At 41.1% G+C, this 24549-nt stretch overlaps 1 protein-coding gene and 1 pseudogene across 1 annotated transcript; both read right to left on the reverse strand.

The window, feature by feature from the left end:
- Positions 1-2907: 2907 nt before the first annotated feature.
- LOC125381911 lies at positions 2908-5923 on the reverse strand (annotated as a pseudogene).
- A 5830-nt stretch (positions 5924-11753) lies between these two features.
- Positions 11754-23367, reverse strand: LOC124146179. Its single transcript, XM_046516333.2, has 6 exons — positions 23284-23367; positions 21844-21925; positions 17033-17077; positions 16266-16382; positions 13750-13860; positions 11754-11859 (listed from the first exon to the last, which is right to left on the reverse strand). Exons 1-6 carry the CDS (start codon positions 23350-23352, stop codon positions 11849-11851), a joined length of 435 nt encoding a protein of 144 aa, XP_046372289.2. The 5' UTR covers positions 23353-23367; the 3' UTR covers positions 11754-11848.
- Between the last annotated feature and the right edge of the window lie 1182 nt (positions 23368-24549).

The following is a 24549-nucleotide window of genomic DNA, read 5'->3' on the forward strand; positions in this document are numbered from 1 at the left end:
ACTACTACTACTACTACTTCTACTACTACTACTACTACTACTACTACTACTACTACTACTACTACTACTACTACTACTACTACTTTTCTGTAACCCGCTTTTCTGAGAGATAGAATACATCCTTTATACCCCGCTTCAAAGCCTTTTCCAAGCCAATGGATGTCAATCAATCGAGCAGCTGTAGTCTATCAATTTGGAATTTATTTGATTTATTTTACAATGTCATATTTAAACATGTCTGTAAAATAAATTCGTTGTAGCAGGATCAACCGGGGTACATGGGGTATAAAACCTAACGCGGGACGCACCCGAAGTACCCCTCGTGATCCTGCTACAACTTATATTATTACCCCGGTCACTGGATCAGTGTGCACTCTCATTCTCGGCTCCCTGGGGAGTATACAACCCAAGCTGTCTGTTAGACGCTAGGAGGTTAACAACCATCTCATCCTACCGGGTAACCATTCACTGCGGGCTGAACAGAGGCACCTTTCGAACAAAGTCACTTGCCCAAGGTGACGCCACATGTATCACATGTGCTTCTGTGTGAGGCAGGGAACCTTTTCACGCACGGACCTTACACCAGGTGCTTGTCGGTTATTGTTCATTGGCTTTAGTTACTGGCGAGGGGGGTTGGCAGCCATACTGGTTTATAGGTTACATGTTTACCTTGTTTGCGATACAAAGTCTTCCCTGAAAACTACCAGTCGACTGCCAAACATTGAACAAATGATCTCTGGGCATCTAACACAAAAACTAACATTTATTTATTCCGAAAATGTCTCCTGGTTGCAATCATTAAAGATTCTTCTTCTGGTTTCTGCAAAGGCTATACATGTAAAAAGAACACCTTCAAAACTTGATTCATCAACATCAAATGTTGACCATTTCTTGGTTTTTGTTTTTTTCTTCTATGCCTGACATGGTAATTTACCTTGGACAAGTTATCTCAATGTAAGATTGTTTGCATATACCGCTATAAGAGATACTTGACTTAACCTTTGGTCCGTTTTCATTTGATATATTTGCTCGTAGTCTAGTTAGCATTGTAGGTTAGCTCCCTTTGACCACGGACACCCACTAAGGGTAAACTGTTCAGCTGATTTCTTTCCTTTGACTGTGTATGAATCGGCTTCTTCGACTGGACAAGTACGGTCATAATGGACTTCTGGCTGGAATGTCTACTGCTGTAAGTGTTATATAACGAGAAGTGGCAAAATCCGAACTTGTCATCAAGTAAGATGAAGCCATGGGACTTTCTGATTTGAGTGAGTGAGTGGGTATGGTTTAACGCCGCTTTTAGCAATATTCCAGCATTATCACGGCGGCGGACACCATAAATGGGCTTCACACATTGTAAACATGTCGGGAATAGACAAATTACTTTGTCTTTAACAATCATAGTATTTCCAGGTTGAAAGTTCAGCTGCAGTAGCCATTTGATTAAATTCGGAAGTGACAAGATTCAATCTGGAAGTACTAATAACTTTGTTGCAGGTCGTTGAAATTTCTGTTACAGATGAATTTCAGTAGAAATGTGTTTTCTGAAAGCGGAAGTCATAATGAATATGTCAGATATGACATTTGGAGCCCTACTTCGCTGCTTGGGGCTATGTGTTATCTTGACTTTATGATCTGCGCTCTATACTTTTAATAAAGAAAAAAAACCTACAAAAACAAAACAACAGCATTCGTTTCTTGTATATAAACTGTTTCAGATAAAGAACAGTTCAAATCTAAACTACATCATTTCAGAATGGGAACAGAATTTGAAAACTCCGAAACAAGTGAACACTTATGCAGATGCTTTGTAGCAGCAGTTGACAATAGAATGTGCAACTTTCAAGCAGGAACAAATGGGCTTCACACATTGTATCCATGTGGGGAATCGAACCCGGGTCTTCGTCTTGACGAGCGAAAGGCTTTAACCAGTAGGCTGTCCCACCGCCCCTAAACATTATGAGACAAATATAAATAGAAAATTATATATGTGATTAAACTCCTAATGGGACACGTGGGCGACGAATCTAACGTTGAGTAAGTTGATAACGTGTGATTAAACCTATCTGGCACTCATCGATCATTTTTTTTCTTCTTACTCTTCTACTATTCTTCTCTACTCTTCCCCTTATATGAAAAACAGGTTTTCACAAACTGAACAGACGAGCCCAACTAACCACGAGCCACATGAGCATGTAAGGGTTATTTATGAATTCATAGCTTCAAATAAATTAAAAAATAAACACAAATTTTCGTTCCTAATAGTCTAATTTCGCCGATAGATAGAATCACTGATGCTATTCACCGGGGGCATTTGAGCACAAACAGATTATATCTCGATTTCATTGTGTTAACTTTGCAGTTAATACTTTAGAGTAGACAGTTTACAACGAATTGGTTGCAATCCTGCACTGTTGAAGGGGCAGGCAACATGACATGTGATTACACTTACCTCTTGCTGATGGGATATTTCTAGAGGATTTGCGCAGATTTGATAAGTGGATAGTGAAAAAATTATTTGTTTTTTTTTGCTTCTGGGTCGATGGACGCGGAAAGTCTGGAAAAGCAGAGTAGTTTGACTGCTAAGAAACGTTAGTTTTGCTATATTCAGTACTCATATAGATACACTACATGTATGTGGTGTTACCATCTACATACCCTATCTTATAACTGCATGTATTCTGTCAGTGCAGTAACGCGGGTGGCCCAGTTGTCTAAAGTGCCATATATAGCAGTATTACGTCCCTTAGGCGTGCCAGAAACCTATCTTCTTTGGTGGTCCAACTCGCTGCGAAAGCGTACATGTAGCTATGTACTTCTCCGCTTTTAATATCCGATATATACTGGTCGCTTTTAATATCCTATATAAACTGGTCGCTTTTAATATCCGATATAAACTGGCCGCTTTTAATATCCGATATATACTGGTCGCTTTTAATATCCGATATATACTGGTCGCTTTTAATATCCGATATAAACTGGTCGCTTTTAATATCCGATATATACTGGTCGCTTTTAATATCCGAAATAAACTGGTTGCTTTTAATATCCGAAATAAACTGGTCGCTTTTAATATCCGATATATACTGGTAGCTTTTAATATCCGATATAAACCGGTCGCTTTTAATATCCGATATAAACTGGTCGCTTTTAATATCCGATATATACTGGTCGCTTTCAATATCCTATATATACTGGTCGCTTTCAATATCCGATATATACTGGTCGCTTTTAATATCCTATATGTACTGGTCGCTTATAATATCCTATATATACTGGTCGCTTTTAATATCCGATATATACTGGTCGCTTTTAATATCCGATATATACTGGTCAGTTTTAATATCCGATATAAACTGGTTGCTTTTAATATCCTATATATACTGGTCGCTTACAATATCCGATATATGCTAGTCGCTTTTAATATCCGATATATACTGGTCGCTTTTAATATCCTATATATACTGGTCGCTTTTAATATCCGATATACACTGGTTGCTTTTAATATCCGATATAAACTGGTCACTTTTAATATCCGATATAAACTGGTCGCTTTAATTATCCGATATATACTGGTCTCTTTCAATATCGGATATATACTGGTCGCTTTTAATATCCGATATATACTGTTCGCTTTTAATATCCGATATATACTGGTCGCTTTTAATATCCTATATATACTGGTCGCTTTCAATATCCGATATGTACTGGTCGCTTATAATATCCGATATATGCTGGTCGCTTTTAATATCCGATATATGCTGGTCGCTTTTAATATCCTATATGTACTGGTCGCTTATAATATCCGATATATGCTGGTCGCTTTTAATATCCGATATATACTGGTCGCTTTTAATATCCTATATGTACTGGTCGCTTATAATATCCGATATATGCTGGTCGCTTTTAATATCCGATATATACTGGTCGCTTTTAATATCCTATATGTACTGGTCGCTTATAATATCTGATATATGCTGGTCGCTTTTAATATCCTATATGCACTGGTCGCTTATAATATCCGATATATGCTGGTCGCTTTTAATATCGGATATATACTGGTCACTTTTAATATCCTATATATACTGGTCGCTTTTAATATCCGATATATACTGGTCGCTTTGAATGTCCGATATATACTGGTCGCTTTGAATGTCCGATATATACTGGTCGCTTTTAATATCCCATATGTACTGGTAGCTTATAATATCCTATATATACTGTTCGCTTTTAATATCCGATATATACTGGTCGCTTTTAATATCCGATATAAACTGGTCGCTTTAATTATCCGATATATACTGGTCTCTTTCAATATCGGATATATACTGGTTGCTTTTAATATCCGCTATATACTGGTCGCTTTTAATATCCGATATAAACTGTTCACTTTTAATATCCGATATAAACTGTTCACTTTTAATATCCGATATATACTGGTCTCTTTCAATATCGGATATATACTGGTCGCTTTTAATATCCTATATGTACTGGTCGCTTATAATATCCTATATATACTGGTCGCTTTTAATATCCGATATATACTGGTCGCTTTTAATATCCGATATAAACTGGTCGCTTCTAATATCCGATATAAACTGGTTGCTTTTAATATCCTATATATACTGGTCAGTTTTAATATCCGATATAAACTGTTCGCTTTTAATATCCGATATATACTGGTCGCTTACAATATCCGATATATGCTAGTCGCTTTTAATATCCGATATATACTGGTCGCTTTTAATATCCTATATATACTGGTCGCTTTTAATATCCGATATACACTGGTCGCTTTTAATATCCGATATAAACTGGTCACTTTTAATATCCGATATAAACTGGTCGCTTTAATTATCCGATATATACTGGTCTCTTTCAATATCGGATATATACTGGTCGCTTTTAATATCCGATATATACTGTTCGCTTTTAATATCCGATATATACTGGTCGCTTTTAATATCCTATATATACTGGTCGCTTTCAATATCCGATATATACTGGTCGCTTTTAATATCCTATATGTACTGGCCTCTTATAATATCCGATATATGCTGGTCGCTTTTAATATCCTATATGTACTGGTCGCTTATAATATCCGATATATACTGGTCGCTTTTAATATCCGATATATACTGGTCGCTTTTAATATCCTATATGTACTGGTCGCTTATAATATCCGATATATGCTGGTCGCTTTTAATATCCGATATATACTGGTCGCTTTTAATATCCTATATGTACTGGTCGCTTATAATATCCGATATATGCTGGTCGCTTTTAATATCCTATATGTACTGGTCGCTTATAATATCCGATATATGCTGGTCGCTTTTAATATCGGATATATACTGGTCACTTTTAATATCCGATATAAACTGGTCACTTTTAATATCCGATATAAACTGGTCGCTTTAATTATCCGATATATACTGGTCTCTTTCAATATCGGATATATACTGGTCGCTTTTAATATCCGATATATACTGTTCGCTTTTAATATCCGATATATACTGGTCGCTTTTAATATCCGATATATACTGGTCGCTTTTAATATCCTATATATTATCTGATCCAAAACTACACCTTCCTCTACAATAACGTTCTTAACAGAGCCGGGGCTGATTTTAGCACTGACCTTCAAAGCTGGGACATATTTCACATTACAGAATGTGTTTTACCCCTAGTTCCTAAACCATTTATCTTCACGTACACCAAATATTTCGATTTAAAACATATTTTGTAAAAATTATGAACCTGTAAACACGAAAGTGTGAATTCATTGCCTCGATCTCTGTCACTAATTTTAAAACTAGGCGACAGTTAGACAAAGGTATCATAACTTTACAGGTTCATTACTTTGACAAAATGTCTGTTTCGGATTCCATGAGAACGTTACTACAGAGGGACTTGTAGTCATGGTTCAGCTATCAGTATTCAGCTATCAGCTATTCAGCAGTTCATAATTGCGATGAGTAGATGTCGGATAGCAGTAAGCAGCACATAACTGCGATGAGTAGATGTCGGATAGCAGTAAGCAGTACTTAGCTGCGATCAGTAGATGTCGGATAGCAATAAGCAGTACTTAGGTGCGATCAGTAGATGTCGGATAGCAGTAAGCAGTACTTAGCTGCGGTCAGTAGATGTCGGATAACAGTAAGCAGTGCATAGCTGCGATGAGTAGATGTCAGATAGCAGTAAGCAGTACATAGCTGCGATCAGTAGATGTCGGATAGCAGTAAGCAGTACTTAGCTGCGATCAGTAGATGTCGGATAGCAGTAAGCAGCACATAACTGCGATGAGTAGATGTCGGATAGCAGTAAGCAGTACTTAGCTGCGATGAGTAGATGTCGGATAGCAGTAAGCAGCACATAACTGCGATGAGTAGATGTCGGATAGCAGTAAGCAGTACTTATCTGCGATCAGTAGATGTCGGATAGCAATAAGCAGTACTTAGGTGCGATCAGTAGATGTCAGATAGCAGTAAGCAGTACTTAGCTGCGATCAGTAGATGTCGGATAACAGTAAGCAGTGCATAGCTGCGATGAGTAGATGTCAGATAGCAGTAAGCAGTACCTAGCTGCGATCAGTAGATGTCGGATAGCAGTAAGCAGTACTTAGCTGCGATCAGTAGATGTCGGATAGCAGTAAGCAGTACTTAGCTACGATCAGTAGATGTCGGATAGCAGTAAGCAGTGCATAGCTGCGATCAGTAGATGTCAGATAGCAGTAAGCAGTGCATAGCTGCGATCAGTAGATGTCGGATAGCAGTAAGCAGTACTTAGCTGCGATCAGTAGATGTCGGATAGCAGTAAGCAGTACTTAGCTGCGATCAGTAGATGTCGGATAGCAGTAAGCAGTACTTAGCTGCGATCAGTAGATGTCGGATAGCAGTAAGCAGTGCATAGCTGCGATCAGTAGATGTCAGATAGCAGTAAGCAGTGCATAGCTGCGATGAGTAGATGTCGGGGATAGCAGTAAGCAGTACTTAGCTGCGATGAGTAGATGTCAGATAGCAGTAAGAAGTACATAGCTGCGATCAGTAGATGTCAGATAGCAGTAAGCAGTGCATAGCTGCGATGAGTAGATGTCAAATAGCAGTAAGCAGTACTTAGCTGCGATCAGTAGATGTCGGATAGCAGTAAGCAGTTCATAGCTGCGATGAGTAGATGTCAGATAGCAGTAAGCAGTACTTAGCTGCGATCAGTAGATGTCGGATAGCAGTAAGCAGTGCATAGCTGCGATTAGCAGATGTCGGATAGAAGTAAGCAGTACTTAGCTGTGATCAGTAGATGTCGGACAGCAGAAAAGCAGTGCATAGCTGCGATCAGCAGATGTCGGATAGCAGTAAGCAGTACTTAGCTGCGATCAGTAGATGTCGGACAGCAGAAAAGCAGTGCATAGCTGCGATCAGCAGATGTCGGATAGCAGTAAGCAGTACTTAGCTGCGATCAGTAGATGTCGGACAGCAGAAAAGCAGTGCATAGCTGCGATCAGCAGATGTCGGATAGCAGTAAGCAGTACTTAGCTGCGATCAGTAGATGTCAGATAGCAGTAAGCAGTACTTAACTGCGATGAGTAGATGACGGATAGCAGTAAGCAGTACTTAGCTGCGATGAGTAGATGTCAGATAGCAGTAAGCAGTACTTAACTGCGATGAGTAGATGACGGATAGCAGTGAGCAGTACTTAACTGCGATGAGTAGATGTCAGATAGCAGTAAGCAGTACTTAACTGCGATGAGTAGATGACGGATAACAGTAAGCAGTACTTAGCTGCGATGAGTAGATGACGGATAGCAGTAAGCATTATGCTGGGGTAGAATGTAACGTTGCAGTATGACCTACACTTGAGAGTAATTATGTGATCCAAGCTCTAAACAATACACGTCAGAAGGAGTTGTCGAAGATACAACGGATGTCCCACAACTAGGAACAGAGAAGATGAACTAAGTTGCAGACCAACTTACTCGTATTTTAGCTGCTGCAGAATTGCCAGTCAGAAGTGGTTATTGTGATTTGAATCCTCTGATTGACCAAATCAGAATCGAGTATTTCCAAAATTAATAGCAGATCTTTTGTTTGAGGATGCTCGCAGCAAGTAACCACAGGTAATATGTTTTTGTACATTTATTGCTGAGTTTCACGATCTATCAAAATGACGTCGCAATGACTTCGTCGCTGTCTAGTCGTGCAACACGTGCATATGGTCTATGGACACGCCGGAGAAGAAGAAGACGACAATTGTATAATTGAATGTTGGTGTGTGTAACAATAGAATAATGTCCAAATGCTCAGGGTTAACTCTAGGGCTGTGTGGAAGAAGAACACATGGTATTACACATTCAGGGTACACTCTTGGGCAGTGTGGGAGAGGAACACGTGGTATTACACATCCAGGTACACTTTAGGACTGTGTGGGAGAGGAACACATGGTATTACACATCCAGGGTAAAAGTTCCTGTGACATTGAATAAGATTTAATGCAAAGTTATGTTTCTTACCAAATCTGAAACAATTTCGGTTTGCAATAGATAAAAGACTCCTGTAAGTGTTCATATGGGTTTATTTGCCATAATGCCTTCAGAAAATGCGTGATTTCATAAAAAAAAACCCATGAACATGCCAAAATGTCAATTTACAAATCAATAGCGTGTGTGTCCACCTCTGGTTGCAATGCAAGCAACACATCTTCGTCTCATGGAATGGACCAGGCGTCGCACACAGTTCTGTGGGATATCTGTCCATATCTGCTGGAGCATGTTTCGAAGTTCCTGGAGTGTCTGTGGAACACGTGGTTGGCGTCGAAGGCGGCGATCCATCTGATCCCACATGTCCTCGATTGAAGTTTAGTATAGAAAGTGGTCAACTATTCACTTTCGTTGAATATACGGAAACATGTCATTTTGGGGGGATTTATTCAGTTTTTCAAGGAAGGTTTGTGTTTCTGTCTTTTGTCTTATTAAATGTCCGACATGATCTTTTTGACTTGTTTATTTAACGGGGAATAAGAAATGCCTCATTCCCAGGGAATGATATTACAGACACGTAGGCTGATACTCCATGTGAAAGGTAATGGTTTCACAGACAGGTAGGCTGATACTTCATGTGAAAGGTAACGGTATCACAGACAGGTAGGCTGATACTTCATGTGACGGCGAATTATATCAAACACAGGTAGGCTGATACTCCATGTGACGGGGAATGATATCACAGACAGGTAGGATGATACTTCATGTGACGGCGAATTATATCAAACACAGGAAGGATGACACTTCATGTGACGGGGAGTGATATCACAGAGAGGTAGGATGATACTTCATGTGACCGGGAGTAATATCACAGACAGGTAGGATGATACTTCATGTGACCGGGAGTAATATCACAGACAGGTACATGTAGGCTGATACTTCATGTGACGGGGAGTGATATCACAGACAGGTAGGCTGATACTTCATGTGACGGGGAGTGATATCACAGACAGGTAGGATGATACTTCATGTGACGGCGAATGATATCACAGACACGTAGGCTGATACTTCATGTGACTGGGAGTAATATCACAGACAGGTACATGTAGGCTGATACATCATGTGACGGGGAGTGATATCACAGACAGGTAGGCTGATACTTCATGTGACGGGGAGTGATATCACAGAGAGGTAGGCTGATACTTCATGTGACCGGGAGTAATATCACAGACAGGTACATGTAGGCTGATACTTCATGTGACGGGGAGTGATATCACAGACAGGTAGGCTGATACTTCATGTGACGGGGAGTGATATCACAGACAGGTAGGATGATATTTCATGTGACAGGGAGTGATATCACAGACAGGTAGGATGATACTTCATGTGACGGGGAGTGATATCACAGACACGTAGGATGATACTTCATGTGACGGGGAGTGATATCACAGACAGGTAGGATGATACTTCATGTGACGGGGAGTGATATCACAGACAGGTAGGATGATACTTCATGTGACGGGGAGTGATATCACAGACAGGTAGGATGATACTTCATGTGACGGGGAGTGATATCACAGACAGGTAGGATGATACTTCATGTGACGGGGAGAGATATCACAGACACGTAGGCTGATACTTCATGTGACGGGGAGTGATATCACAGACAGGTAGGATGATACTTCATGTGACGGGGAGTGATATCACAGACAGGTAGGATGATACTTCATGTGACGGGGAGTGATATCACAGACAGGTAGGATGATACTTCATGTGACGGGGAGTGATATCACAGACAGGTAGGATGATACTTCATGTGACGGGGAGTGATATCACAGACAGGTACATGTTGACCCTTTCTGTCCCACTTGACATGTTACGAAAAGTATCAGACATGTTTTAATGGTTTACAACTGATCTTTTTACTTTCTTACACTCGCAAGCTTTTGGCCTCTGACATCTTCAAGTACATAGGAATGGCTAAAATGAGCTTAAAAAGACGGATTGTTTTAATTTCATGAGAAAATCCAAACATGATGATGTCCATGTGCCTGCATGAGCTTGGGTCAAGGACTTGATTAAGTTTAAATAATGAAATGTTTCCTGAAAAAAGTATTTTTGACACAGTTGAGTTTAATCCATACATTTGTTAGTTGTTAGTTGTTATTAGTCCATAACATGCAGTTGGTGAGATGATCTAAGTCTATTCTCATGCATATGAACATATCTGATATTTGTCATGACAATTTCTAAAAGTCGTGCTCAATTTTTATATCATACAGATCATGTGTTCCAAATCAGGCCTTTATCTTACATTGTCCTTTCTGAAACGCACACATGTAAAATAGACCCTACATACATATAAAAATACGAGACATACCACTACAAATGTGCGTCTAAGTTCGAGTCTTACAGCCAAGTGCAGGTGCATATTGATGGGCGTCCTTATATTCATGTAGTCGGTAACAGGTGATGTGATCATTAAATCTTTAGTTGGCCCTCAAAGCGACTGGCTTTTCACCTTGTTTCACCTCATTATCGGACGCTAATAAAGCATTCAATAAGTTAACCTCATTTTTTAAATTATACAGATAATGTGTGCCAAATTAGGGTAGGCCCGTATCATACATTGTCCTCTTTTAAACACACACGCATTTAAAACAGACACTACATACATATAACATACGAGACATACCGAATTTACAAATGTGCGTCTAAGTTCGAGTCTATACAGCCAAGTGCAGGTGCACATAGAGGGGCGTCCTTATGTACATGTGGTCGGTAACAGGTGATGTAATCAGTAAATCTTAAAGTGGCTCCAAAAGCGCCTAGGCCTAACATGAACTTGTGTCACTTCTTTATCAGACGTCAATGAAGCCAAAGTGAGAATTAAGGGACTGACGAAATGCATAACTTTAGTATGGCTGCGAAATTTAGAAATGATCTTGAAATGCCTCCATACATGTAATCTATGAAGGTTTCTAATAATTGCAAATTGTGGCCATTTTCGGGTTAAATATCAGTGATTTCTTAGTGGGACTGACGAATTGTGCAACCGCATTGTAAATGGAAAACAGCGCCTAAGAAATGGACTTACTTTTATTATCATCCAGGGATGGGAGGTGTATGGATCTGTATGGGCCCTTATAATTCAGCTGTTTCTGTCAGAGGATTATTGTGATTTGAAACTTCTGATTGACCAATCAGAGTCGAGTATTCCCTACTTTCATACTAGAGTTGTCGCTCTCAGCATATAACAAAACAACAAAGATTGACGAGATGTGAGTTCTAGATTTATTGCTGAGTTCCACGATCCATCGAAATGACGTCACAATGACTTCGTCGCTATCTGGTCGTGCAACACGTACATATGGTCTATAAGCAGGCTGGAAAAAAAAGAGAAGAAATTTACAATTGGATGTCCATATAACAATAGAATAATGTCCAAATGGAGGTAGAAGTGAAAGTGGCTTTGCATTTAAAACTAATACGGAACCGGGGATTAGGATAAGGGCGAGCGGGGCGAGGGACCAGTGGTGTTACACATCCAGGTACACTTTAGGACTGTGTGGGAGAGGAACATGCGGTATTACACATTCAGGTACACCCGAGAGCTCTGTTGAAGAGGAACACGTGGTGTTACACTCTCAGGTACACCCTAGAGCTCTGTTGAAGAGGAACACGTGGTATTACACTCTCAGGTACACTTCGGGACTGTGTGGTAGAGTAACACGTGGTATTACACATCCAGGGTAAAAGTTCCTGTGACATTGAATAAGATTTAATGCAAAGTTATGTTTCTTACCAAATCTGAAACAATTTCGGTTTGCAATAGATAAAAGACTCCTGTAAGTGTTCATATGGGTTTATTTGCCATAATGCCTTCAGAAAATGCGTGATTTCATAAAAAAAACCATGAACATGCCAAAATGTCAATTTACAAATCAATAGCGTGTGTGTCCACCTCTGGTTGCAATGCAAGCAACACATCTTCGTTCGGTACACCCTAGAGCTGTGTTGAAGAGGAACACGATGTTTTACACTATCAGGTACACTTCAGGACTGTGTGGGAGAGGAACACGTGGTATTACACTCCCAGGTACACCCTAGAGCTCTGTTGAAGAGGAACACGATGTATTACACTCTCAGGTACACCCTAGAGCTCTGTTGAAGAGGAACACGTGGTATTACACTCTCAGGTACACCCTAGAGCTCTGTTGAAGAGGAACACGTGATATTACACTCTCAGGTACACCCTAGAGCTCTGTTGAAGAGGAACAGGTGGCATTACACTCTCAGGTACACCCTAGAGCTCTGTTGAAGAGGAACAGGTGGCATTACACTCTCAGGTACACCCTAGAGCTCTGTTGAAGAGGAACACGTGGTATTACACTCTCAGGTACACCCTAGAGCTCTGTTGAAGAGGAACACGTGGTATTACACTCTCAGGTACACCCTAGAGCTCTGTTGAAGAGGAACACGTGGTGTTACACTCTCAGGTACACCCTAGAGCTATGTTGAAGAGGAACACGTGGTATTACTCTCTCAGGTACACCCTAGAGCTCTGTTGAAGAGGAACACGATGTATTACACTCTCAGGTACACCCTAGAGCTCTGTTGAAGAGGAACACGTGGTATTACACTCTCAGGTACACCCTAGAGCTCTGTTGAAGAGGAACACGTGGTATTACACTCTCAGGTACACCCAAGAGCTCTGTTGAAGAGGAACACGATGTATTACACTCTCAGGTACACCCTAGAGCTCTGTTGAAGAGGAACACGTGGTATTACACTCTCAGGTACACCTTAGAGCTGTGTTGAAGAGGAACACGATGTATTACACTCTCAGGTACACCCTAGAGCTCTGTTGAAGAGGAACACGTGGTATTACACTCTCAGGTACACCCTAGAGCTCTGTTGAAGAGGAACACGTGGTGTTACACTCTCAGGTACACCCTAGAGCTCTGTTGAAGAGGAACACGTGGTATTACACTCTCAGGTACACCCAAGAGCTCTGTTGAAGAGGAACACGTGGTATTACACTCTCAGGTACACCCTAGAGCTCTGTTGAAGAGGAACACGTGGTATTACTCTCTCAGGTACACCCTAGAGCTCTGTTGAAGAGGAACACGATGTATTACACTCTCAGGTACACCCTAGAGCTGTGTTGAAGAGGAACACGTGGAATTACACATTCAGATACACTCTTGGTCTGCGTGGAAGAGAAAACAATTTATGATGGTATTTCGTTCAGAGTTATAGACTTTGAAACTTACCTGGGTCATCTTTGATAAAACCAATGGTGCCAGACACTGAGCACGTATACCCACAGTTCCCAAAGGTTTTCTTGGCACCTCCTTCGAAACATTTGCCTCCATGGGCACATTCTGAAAATATTGGTTTATATTCACTCCATGAACCATTGGGGAGCTGAATTATAAATAACCACTTACATACCATCAACATAATATCTACAGATATTGATCTTTATTTATCGAGTCTTACATGTGTTTCGCTTGTTTATAAATCGACCGAATAAATGAGGCATTACATGTGTCACTAGCGGAGTGTTCGGGGTTTTACGATCTGGAATAGCTTGTATACCACGAGACGGATTTTCTAAAGCATCTGTCATGAAGTTAGCAAGTTATTTTTACCTATTTTGGGTATTTACATTGCTATCGGATTTTAGGATCTTAACTTGACCCTGGACAGGGCCAGTTTTGACGTGACAAGCAAGTGCCATCTTCCATTATGACGTTTTGGTATATGGGCCAGCCGCCAAACTTGTATGTTTTGTGCAAGACGTTGACTGTCCAAGCAGATAACAAGATTCTTTAACGAACATGTATTTGAGATGTTTGTTGAGTGAAGAGGAATCCTCAGACAGTAGGTCCGACTAGTACTTGTTATTACAGTTGTATCACATAAAGTGCATGTTAAATTCATTTATTCTTTGACAGTATAAATGTATACATAGAAATAATCAGCGCATGTTATCTGGTGTCATCAGCTCGCTCCTTAAATGACAGTATATTTACTATATTGTGTACCGTAGTCCACATAATATATTTCTATGTACAATAAATTCTCTCTTAGATTCAATGATTTACATAATGTTTCTAAACTTCTAAAGAGAGTGATACTATCCAGAGGGTGATACTTTATATCCTGAACCGCAAAAGAAACGTCACCATGGATAGATATATGAGAAACCTTTTGTGTCCAAACACTGTCAACATACTTTGAGACATATTAAAAAGATGAAACTTGGCAAATCTGATCACCAGGGTTGAAATTAAAGTGTCAAATGCTCTTAAAGGGAAAAACAACACTAGTCTCTGAGAAAATGGCATCACAAGTCAGGATCTCGTGTGTCGCCATGTGCATTGATGACTGCCGTGCAACGTCGTTACATGGAATGGATGAGGCGGTTGATGAAGGCCATAGGCACTTGAGTCCACACCCCGAGGAACGCCTGACACAGTTCAGCCGTCTTTGAATCTCGATCCACAGGTGATCAATGGGACTTAAATCGGGACTGAGGGCAGGCTACTGCATGGTTCTGATGCCATTCTGCTAGAGGAAGTCTCTTGTTGCTCTCCCAGTGTTGGCACGGGCGTCGTAATGCTGAAACTCGTGGTGGCGGCGACGTGCCAATTGAGGTTTGACGTGTGGTCTCAAGATTTGATCAATGTACCGAGCTGCTGTGAAACCATTGCCTCACCCTGGACCGATGTTCTGGAAGACCACAGGGCCGACCCTCTGTGCAAGACCAATTCCACCCCACACCATGATGCTCGGACCACCCTACGAGTCTCTCTCAACAACACAAGCATCCGAATAACGTTCCCCACGGCGTCGCCAGACTCTCTCTCTCTCTCTCTCTCTCTCTCTCTCTCTCTCTCTGCCATCAGCTGTTCAGATACAGTAACGGCTCTCGTCTGAGAAGAGAACTCTTCTCCACTGCTGGTGCTGTGTTGCCCACTGAAGACGGCCCCGGCGATGGTGGTGTCAGAAGGGGTCCTCGGTGTGGACTGTGACAGTGGAGGTGTCTGCTCGTCAATCGTTGACGCACGGTGTCCGCACTAATGTGTCGCTAATGTGTCCCCATGGTCTGTCGAGCAGTTTCCGCTGCAGTAACAAAGCTATCTCGAAGATGCTATCGCACGATCTGACGATCCTGACGTCGGGTAGTAACCCTTGGTCTTCACTACGTGGTCGGTCATCTGTAGTGTTGGTGGTCTGGTACAGTTGCTGGAGTCTGTATATGGTCCTTACGTGGACTTGAAATGCATTGGCTACTTGCCGGCCGGTTTGTCCAGCTTGCAATCGTCGAAGGGCTTGGTGTCGCTGATTTCTTGTCAATCTTGGCATGTGGTAGCAATTCAATAACGAATGAATGTTATCCGATCTGGGTGGATTTTTATAGGGCAAGAAATGGGAGAACGCATGTGCATTTCAATTTGCATGTGCATCGGGTTACCATGACCGTTGCCGTGATGCGTTTGGGCGATTGGGTTTTATTGTCATCTGCTTTGTTTTTTATCATCCAATTTCATTTTTCCGGACAAGGTAATGTTAAATTTTAGAAACTTTGACAAAAATGACCCAGATATTTAAATGACAACTTTTCATGCAATGTTACTTTCTTTTGCGATTCAATATACTTTCTATCAGTAAGGATAAATGGTGTTCCAAAAAAAATATCTTCTAACAGGTCTACATTCCATGTTCTTATCCTCGTTTCCGAGTAACAACTGGTCTGCATATCTTGGACTGATGAACTTACTGGTCGGTCCACGGAGCCCGTAGACGTTACCCTCCACGGAGCATGTCAGTGTGGTGCAGGCGTTGAGTTCAAAGGTTCCTCCAAGTTCTACACATCCACCCCCAGGTTTGGGGCATGCTGAAACCATAGATCACATATCTCTTAAAGTAGCAGCAGCGATCTGAACTACATACATGGAATATCACGATTAATATCACAGTAACCATAAATCTCACTTCCAGCTGAGCGTGGCCTGCCCCATTGGTGCTGGAGCTGTCCATGGGGTAAACATTTACATCGCATGAGGGCGTTTCAGTTAGGAAGCAACTAGTCGTTGAACAATTATTCCTTTAGAACGTTTAATGGTATGCTTATTATCGAGTGGTTGACAGCATGAGCAACATCAGGGGTACGGTGACATTCATTCAGCTATCTGTAGGGCATACAGCGCCAACCTCCCTAAGTCGGCCCTCTACACAAGCGTAGGTGCAAAGGAGAGTGAGAAAATGAGCCAAGTGATCACACGTGAGTTGTGGTGAGTGAGGTCACTCAATAAGGCTAAATCTCGACACTCAGTAGAATATCTATATAGGAACTGTGATTTTGCGAGTGTGTGGTTTATCATCATTTTTTAATTACAAAGGTCAGAAAAGAGAGGATCTTTGGTAAAGTTCACAAACAGATTTGTGATATTTCTTTGTTTTAGGGGAGAATATAATGACATCATTCTATGACAGCAAACTCATCTCCGAGGGACACTCCCTCAACGTGTTGAGAATTGTACTCACATTGACTGGATGCGCAGTCACCACCACCACCAGACGCGGCATCACCTGTGAACAAAGTCCATGTTGCACTGATTACAAATGACCCTCACCCGCTACATAGATACAGTCTGCAGACCTGCACTGATAAACATATGATATCACAGACAGGTAGGTTGATGCTTCATGTGACCGGGAATGATATCAGGCGGGGTTATGTAGGCTAATACTTCATGTGACGGGGAATGATATCACAGACAGTGTATGTAGACTAATACTTCATGTGACGAGGAATGATAGCAGTCGGGGTTATGTAGGTTAATACTTTACGTGACGAGGAATATCACAGACAGGTAGGCTGATACTTCTTGTGACGGGGAATGATATCACAGACAGGTATATGTAGGCTAATACTTTATGTGACGAGGAATATCACAGACAGGTAGGCTGATACTTCTTGTGACGGGGAATGATATCACAGACAGGTAGGCTAATACATCATGTGACGGGGAATGATATCATAGAGAGAGTTATGTAGACTAATACTTCATGTGAGGGGGAATGATATCACAGACAGTGTATGTAGACTAATACTTCATGTGACGAGGAATGATATCAGGCAGGTTTATGTAGACTTATACTTAATGTGACGGGGAATGATATCACAGACAGGTAGACAGATATTTCATGTGACGGGGAATGATATCACAGACAGGTATTTGTAGGCTAATACTTTACGTTATGAGGAATTTCACAGACAGGTAGGCTGATACTTCATGTGACGGGGAATGATATCACAGACAGATAGGCTAATACTTCATGTGACGGGGAATGATATCACAGACAGGTAGACTCATACTTCATGTGACGGGGAAAGATATCACAGACAGGGTTATGTAGACTAATACTTCATGTGACGGGGAATGATATCACAGACAGGGTTATGTAGATTAATACTTCATGTGACGGGGAATGATATCACAGACAGGGTTATGTAGACTAATACTTCATGTGAGGGGCAATGATATCATAGTCAGGGTATGTTGACTAATACTTCATGTGACTGGGGATGATATCACAGACAGGTAGGCTAATACTTCATGTGACGAGGAATGATATCAGGCGGGGTTATGTAGACTAATACTTCATATGACGGGGAATGATATCACAGACAGGTAGACAGATATTTCATGTGACGGGGAATGATATCACAGACAGGTATTTGTAGGCTAATACTTTACGTTATGAGGAATATCACAGACAGGTAGGCTGATACTTCATGTGACGGGGAATGGTATCACAGACAGGTAGACTCATACTACATGTGACGGGGAAAGATATCACAGACAGGGTTATGTAGACTAATACTTCATGTGACGGGGAATGATATCACAGACAGGGTATTTTGACTAAAACTTCATGTGACTGGGAATGATATCACTGACAGGTAGGCTAATACATCATGTGACGAGGAATGATATCAGGCAGGGTTATGTAGACTAATACTTCATGTGACGGGGAATGATATCACAGACAGGTAGACAATATTTTATGTGACGGGGAATGATATCACAGACAGGTATATGTAGGCTCATACTTTATGTGACGAGGAATATCACAGACAGGTAGGCTGATACTTTTTTGCGACGGGGAATGATATCAGAGACAGATAGGATAATACTTCATGTGACGGGGAATGATATCACAGACAGGTAAGCTAATACTTCATGTGACGGGGAATGATATCACAGACAAGTAAGGTATTATTTTAAGCTACGGGGTTGATATCACAGACAGGTTGAGTGGTACTTCATGTGATGGGGAATGATGCTACAGACAGATATGTATGGTATGATACTTTATGTGACTGGGAATGATATCACAGACATGTAAGGTAGTATTTCAAGCTACGGGGGATGATATCACAGACAGGTAGACTGATACTTCATGTGACGGGGAATGATGCTACAGACAGATATGTATAGTATGATGCTTCTTTTGACGGGTAATGATATCACAGACAGGTAACCTAATACTTCATGTGACAGTGAATGATATCACAGACATGTAAGGTAGTATTTCAAGCTACGGGGGATGATATCACAGACAGGTAGACTGATACTTCATGTGACGGGGAATGATGCTACAGACTGATATGTATAGTATGATGCTTCTTTTGACGGGTAATGATATCACAGAGAGGTCGACTGATACTTCATGTGACGGGGAATGATTTCACCGACAGGTAAGCTAATACTTCATGTCACAGGGAATGATATCACAGACTGGTAAGCTAATACTTCATGTGACGGGGTATGATATCACAGAGAGGTAAGGTAGTATTTCAAGCTACGGGGATGATATCACAGACAGGTAGACTGATACTTCATGTGACGGGGAATGATCCTACAGACAGTTATGTATAGTATGATACTTCTTGTGACGGGTAATGTTTTAACAGACAGGTAAGCTAATACTTCATGTGACGGGGAATGATATCAGCGACAGGTAAGCTAATACTTCATGTGACGGGGAATGATATCACAGACAGGTAGACTCATACTTCATGTGACGGGGAATGATATCACAAACATGTAACCTGATACTTCATTTGACGGCGAATGATATCCTAGGCCTGCACTAGAGTCAGTGGTGGAGTCAATGTTCACACGAAGTCGAGGGAAGTGCAATGTTATGTTGTCTTCTGATCTCACCTCCATGTCCCATAGCGATGGTGTATGCCAGGCACACGGCGATAGGTAGACAAATATTTCATGGGACGGGGAATGATATCACAGACAGGTATATGTAGGCTAATACTTTACGTGACGAGGAATATCACAGACAGGTAGGCTGATACTTCTTGTGACGGGGAATGGTATCACAGACAGGTAGGCTAATACATCATGTGACGGGGAATGATATCACAGACAGGGTTATGTAGACTAATACTTCATGTGACGGGGAATGATATCACAGACAGGTAGGCTAATACATCATGTGACGGGGAATGATATCACAGACAGGGTTATGTAGACTAATACTTCATGTGACGGGGAATGATATCACAGACAGGTAGGCTAATACTTCATGTGACGAGGAATGATATCAGGCAGGGTTATGTAGACTAATACTTCATGTGACGGGGAATGATATCGCAGGCAGGTAGACAAATATTTCATGGGACGGGGAATGATATCACAGACAGGTAGGCTAATACATCATATGACGGGGAATGATATCATAGAGAGAGTTATGTAGGCTAATACTTTACGTGACGAGGAATATCACAGACAGGTAGGCTGATACTTCTTGTGACGGGGAATGATATCACAGACAGGTAGGCTAATACATCATATGACGGGGAATGATATCATAGAGAGAGTTATGTAGACTAATACTTCATGTGACGGGGAATGATATCACAGACAGGGTATGTAGACTAATACTTTATGTGACGGGGAATGATATCACAGACAGGTAGGCTAATACTTCATGTGACGAGGAATGATATCAGGCAGGGTTATGTAGACTAATACTTCATGTGACGGGGGATGATATGGCAGGCAGGTAGACAAATATTTCATGGGACGGGGAATGATATCACAGACAGGTATGTGTAGGCTAATACTTTACGTGACGAGGAATATCACAGACAGGTAGGCTGATACTTCTTGTGACGGGGAATGATATCACAGACAGGTAGGCTAATACATCATATGACGGGGAATGATATCATAGAGAGAGTTATGTAGACTAATACTTCATGTGACGGGGAATGATATCACAGACAGGGTATGTAGACTAATACTTTATGTGACGGGGAATGATATCACAGACAGGTAGGCTAATACTTCATGTGACGAGGAATGATATCGCAGGCAGGTAGACAAATATTTCATGTGACGGGGAATGATATCACAGACAGGTATATGTAGGCTTATACTTTACGTGACAAGGAATTTCACAGACAGGCAGTCTGATACATTTTTTGCGACGGGGAATGATATCCATAGGCCAATACTTCATGTGACGGGGAATGATATCACAGACAGGGTTATGTAGACTAATACTTCATGTGACGGGGAATGATATCACAGACAGGGTATGTAGACTAATACTTTATGTGACGGGGAATGATATCACAGACAGGTAGGCTAATACTTCATGTGACGAGGAATGATATCAGGCAGGGTTATATAGACTAAAGATTCATGTGACGGGGAATGATATCGCAGGCAGGTAGACAAATATTTCATGGGACGGGGAATGATATCACAGACAGGTATATGTAGGCTTATACTTTACGTGACAAGGAATTTCACAGACAGGCAGGCTGATACATTTTTTGCGACGGGGAATGATATCCATAGGCTAATACTTCATGTGACGGGGAATGATATCACAGACAGGGTTATGTATACTAATACTTCATGTGACGGGCAATGATATCATAGACAGGGTATGTAGACTAATACTTCATGTGACTGGGAATGATATCACAGACAGGTAGACTAATACTTCATGTGACGAGGAATGATATCAGGCCGGTTTATGTAGTCTAATACTTAATGTGACGGGGAATGATATCACAGACAGGTAGACAGATATTTCATGTGACGGGGAATGATATCACAGACAGGTATTTGTAGGCTAATACTTTACGTTATGAGGAATATCACAGACAGGTAGGCTGATACTTCATGTGACGGGGAATGATATCACAGACAGATAGGCTAATACTTCATGTGACGGGGAATGATATCACAGACAGGTAGACTCATGTTCACACGAAGTCGAGGGAAGTGCAATGTTATGTTGTCTTCTGATCTCACCTCCATGTCCCATAGCGATGGTGTATGCCAGGCACACGGCGAGAACACAGGTTGCGAGGAGGAATCGAGCCATATCGACCTTCTAGAAACAATAAACACAAAGTCAGCAAAGATGGTTTCTTCTTGATCGATGACTTCAAGGAACTGACCATCATGTCAGAGGTGAAACTACGACACAAAATGTGTAATTGCTATATTACAGTTCACTATAATTTAGCGTCTTGAAAATATTAGATGAAGTTGTAAATTTTGCCCTAACATTTGAACGAAATCATCTCAAACACCCATTTGCACAGATTGACTTTATGGGTTATTATTTCTCAAGTAACTTGGGAAAATAAACGAATAAATAAATAAATTCTCATGATACCCTTTTCACGTGACAAGTCACGCCTTATTGTGCGGTGACTTGCACACTTCTCTGACCTCCACATAAAACGCACGAGAGAAAAAATAATTCTGCTCAACTCTTTATTCAAGTACGGTATCAAATTGAAGGAGCTGAAATTCAGTATCAATGTTTAAGAAATAGCTATATGTTTTAAAGGTTATATCGATTCCCAGAATGGACCAGGTGGGATTAGGTCCCTTTCTGTCCCACTAGACTTGTCAAATTATGAGTGAGTGAGTGAATTGGGTTTTACGCCGCTTTTATCAGTATTCCAGTTATATCACGGCGTGTCAGCTTAATGTTGGAGGAAAGCCCGAAGTGATGCAGGTCTCAGACGTTTACCACTTCGGTGAAACCCACGAGCACGGGTATGGTGCTGACAAACCTAGAAACATAATCGGGGCGAACCGGGATTCGAACCCACAATCATAGGTTTCTGGCGTGCCCAAGGGACGCAACTCTGCACAGCGAATCGCGGCGCCTTAGACGACTGGGCCTCCCGTGCCCCCGTCAAATTATGAATGAAATGTTATGATAATTATCAGACATGTTTAAATGGTTGACTTGTGGCCTTTTTTCTTTCTTACACTTGCAGGCTTTTGACCTCTGACATATTCAAGTACATGGGAATGGCTAAAATGAGGGAAAAGGCGGATTGTTTTTAACGTCATGAGAAAATCCAAACATGATGAAGTTCGTGTGTCTGCATCTACATCAGCTTGGGTCAAAGACTTGCTGATGTTCAAATGTAGAAAAAATGTTTCCTGAAAAAAGTTTTGTTGTCACAGTTGAGTTTAATCTATACATTTGTTAGTTGTTATTAGTCCATAACATGCAGTTGGTAAAATGATCTACGTCTACTCTCATGCATATGAACATATCTGATATTTTACACGACAATTTCTATAAGTTGAGCTCATTTTTTAAATTATACAGATCATGTGTGCCACATTTGGGTAGGCACTTATCATACATTGAGCTTTCTGAAACACACACGCATTTAAAACAGACACTACATGCATATAACAAATGAGACATACCGAACTTACAAATGTGCGTCTAAGTTCGAGTCTTACAGCCAAGTGCAGGTGCACATAGAGGGGCGTCCTTATGTACATGTGGTCGGTAACAGGCGATGTGATCAGTAAATCTTAAAGTGGCTCCAAAAGCGCCTAGGCCTATTATGAACTTGTGTCACTTCTTTATCAGACGTCAATGAAGCCAAAGTGAGAATTAAGGGACTGACGAAATGCATAACTTTAGTATGGCTGCGAAATTTAGAAATGATCTTTAAATACCTCCATACAGGTAATCTATACTTGAGCAAATGAAGGTTTCTAATAATTGCAAATTGTGGCCACGTTCGGGTTAAATATCAGTGATTTCTTAGTGGGACTGACGAATTGTGCAACCGCATTGTAAATGAAAAACAGCGCCTAAGAAATGGACTTATTTTTATTCTCATCTGGGGATGGGAGGTGTATGGATCTGTTTGGGTCCTTATAATAAAGAATAAAAATACATTCTAGTTATAAAATTCTCGTGTGTTTTGTCAAGTACCGACCTTCCACCTTCCAACCGCTTCTGTCCAATAGACATTGTGTCATCACACAGACCCCGACATTGTGGGTACATGTGGTGGCGGAATAAGTTACGACATGGTGTGCATTGTGGTTACTATCCTTTTTAAGAAAAATTTTACACATTAAACTGCAAAAGACATTTTGATCTGTGGACGATTGCGAGAGGCTTAAGCCCGCTTGTTAGCAGCATTCAGCCACATTAGGTTGTGTCACACAGTGTTAGCTTCACACTTATACCCAAGTGTGCCATCAATCAACGTTAACCAGGTGATCACTTCGATCTCGAAGCTACCGGAACAGAAAACAGTGAACTTGTGAGGCAAAAAGGGCATACTGTATCCGTGGCATTTTTTTCACCTGCACGTACGTAACGTCAATCCACCTGAAGACAGTCTTTATCAAACGACATGGAAAAGGATGACCGACTGAGTGCTGAGGCCTACACGTGGAAACTGTTACCCGTATATTCTGAAGTGCATCATTTTCGCGAGTCACGCTTCCACAGACACAGCAACGCGAAAGCTCCCGCCCTTAAACTAAACAAATCCAAATTGTTTTCAAGTCAGCGTGCTAAAAATTGTTATTTAAAAATCTTACTTGAACGAAGCATATTTCTATTTTTGTTCTCTGTAGATGTATAATAAAGTGAAGTTATTGAAAACTGATGACTGATTCGTATATACATTCATCTGATTATACCAGTTTGAACGTAGTGAAAGTGTTGCTCTGGGT

This window comes from Haliotis rufescens, unplaced genomic scaffold, assembly GCF_023055435.1.
Source record: "Haliotis rufescens isolate VD_foot unplaced genomic scaffold, xgHalRufe1.0.p SCAF_2, whole genome shotgun sequence".
In the NCBI taxonomy this organism is placed as follows: domain Eukaryota; kingdom Metazoa; phylum Mollusca; class Gastropoda; order Lepetellida; family Haliotidae; genus Haliotis; species Haliotis rufescens.